The 1588-nt window shown below is 38.3% G+C and overlaps 1 protein-coding gene across 2 annotated transcripts in view; it reads right to left on the bottom strand.

Annotated features, from left to right (window-relative positions):
- Window positions 1-107: 107 nt before the first annotated feature.
- The window catches only part of DEPDC4 (DEP domain containing 4), a 28311-nt gene continuing 26830 nt past the window's right edge, over window positions 108-1588 (bottom strand). Inside the window, exon 7 of one of the 2 annotated variants that reach the window (XM_045291743.1) lies at window positions 108-228. In XM_045291743.1, coding sequence (XP_045147678.1) covers window positions 205-228 — 24 coding nt within the window. In that variant the 3' untranslated portion in view covers window positions 108-204. The remainder of the gene's footprint in view (window positions 229-1588) is intronic. The other variant, XM_045291741.1, reaches the window with a different exon arrangement.

Raw genomic sequence — 1588 nt, 5'->3', positions numbered from 1 at the left:
AAAAACCAGAGTTGTTTATATTTACAAATTGTAGCTCCTTGCTCCAGAAATGCTAATGCAAAGCTTCTGGATGGTGTTTTTGAAAATCCTTCATTAATTTCCTTTTTTGTTTCCAAGAAAGGTTGTAGTCATCATTAATCTCATGAGCCAACTGGCGGAGATACTTGGCTGTCCTTTCCTTTTCAGTTTCAAACTCCTGGTTTGTCAAACGGTTGCAAAATGTGAAGTCTTTTAAAAAAAAGGAAAAAAGTACAAATTAGAAAGACAAGTTTAAAAACAACTAAAATTTACTCAGCAAAACTGGCCTGCTGGACAATCCTCATCACTCCCCTACCCCAAATGTGATAGGTAATATTAGTTATGTTTATTTTATTAATTTGGTTCAGATTATTAATCTTTTTTTAATTAATAAATAATTTTCTTGTGGGCTCTTACATATAACAATCAATACATCCATTATATCAAGCAGACATATACAATGTTGGCATCAACCATTTCAAAACATTATCTTTCTTCTTGAGTCCTTTGATATCAGCTCCTCTTTATTCCTTCCTTCCCCCATCCAACTACCCTGTGAACCCTTTATATATTATGTATTGTTACTATTATTTATACATATCTTATACCGCCATTCTAGTCCTTCACCTATTATCATGGTATTTGTCCCCCTTGAGGTGGGTTATTTTTGCCATCATTGCTATCCATTCCCCATTCCCTTCACTGACCCTCCTGGAATCTTTACTCTCATTACTGTTTTTACGGGGGGTTGTCTATTCTGAATTCTGTATCTTGAAAGCTCTCATTTGTACTGGTGTATAAACCGGGCTAGCAGGATTTTTGAGGTAGGACTGAGGTCATAATAGTGGGGGGAGGAAGGATTAAAGAATTACAGTAGTGTTATGTATTTCATCGGTGCTAAACTGCCCCCAGGACAGATTATTAATCTTATTCATTTATAAAGCATTTTATATTTTGGCATAATCATTTAAATATTTTATTTGATTGGATTTCCAAAATAATTCTGTGAAGTAGGAGAAGCAATGAACTATTATTCCAGTTTACAGCCTGACCTCCCCACAAAAAGCAACATATTGCCATTGAATGGATTCCGAGTCACAGCAACCCTACAGGGCACTGTAGAACTATCCCTGGGGCTCTTCCGCTGTCCATGTTTATCGGGGTAGACAGCCTCACCTTTCTTATGCAGAGCAGCTGGTCAGCTCCCACTGCTGAGTCAGCAGCTAAGCAGCCCAACATGTGATGGTGTAACCCACTATCTTACTATGCTGTCCAGTAAATTAGAAGCATGTTTTAAACAAAACATTTCTGATTCTTACTCTTGCTTTCTCGCTGCTCTTTGAACTTAGCACACACGATTGGTGCGGTCTCTCGCTATATTGTTCTACGGATGAAGACATCTTAGCCTCCATACACATGGGGAAACATTACCAAAGTAAACTGGAAATCCTTGTGTTTTTTTTTTTGATTGGGGGCGATGGGGAGGGGGGAGGAGGTGAGTTCCACTTTATAAATGCCCTTCACCTACCCACACCTGTGATGACAACCTGGCATTACATCAGCTCTTAAA

Source organism: Echinops telfairi, unplaced genomic scaffold (assembly GCF_000313985.2).
Source record: "Echinops telfairi isolate 266 unplaced genomic scaffold, ASM31398v2 ScPeMD7_2;HRSCAF=8, whole genome shotgun sequence".
NCBI lineage: Eukaryota > Metazoa > Chordata > Mammalia > Afrosoricida > Tenrecidae > Echinops > Echinops telfairi.
This window is presented reverse-complemented; position numbering and strand designations above follow the sequence as displayed.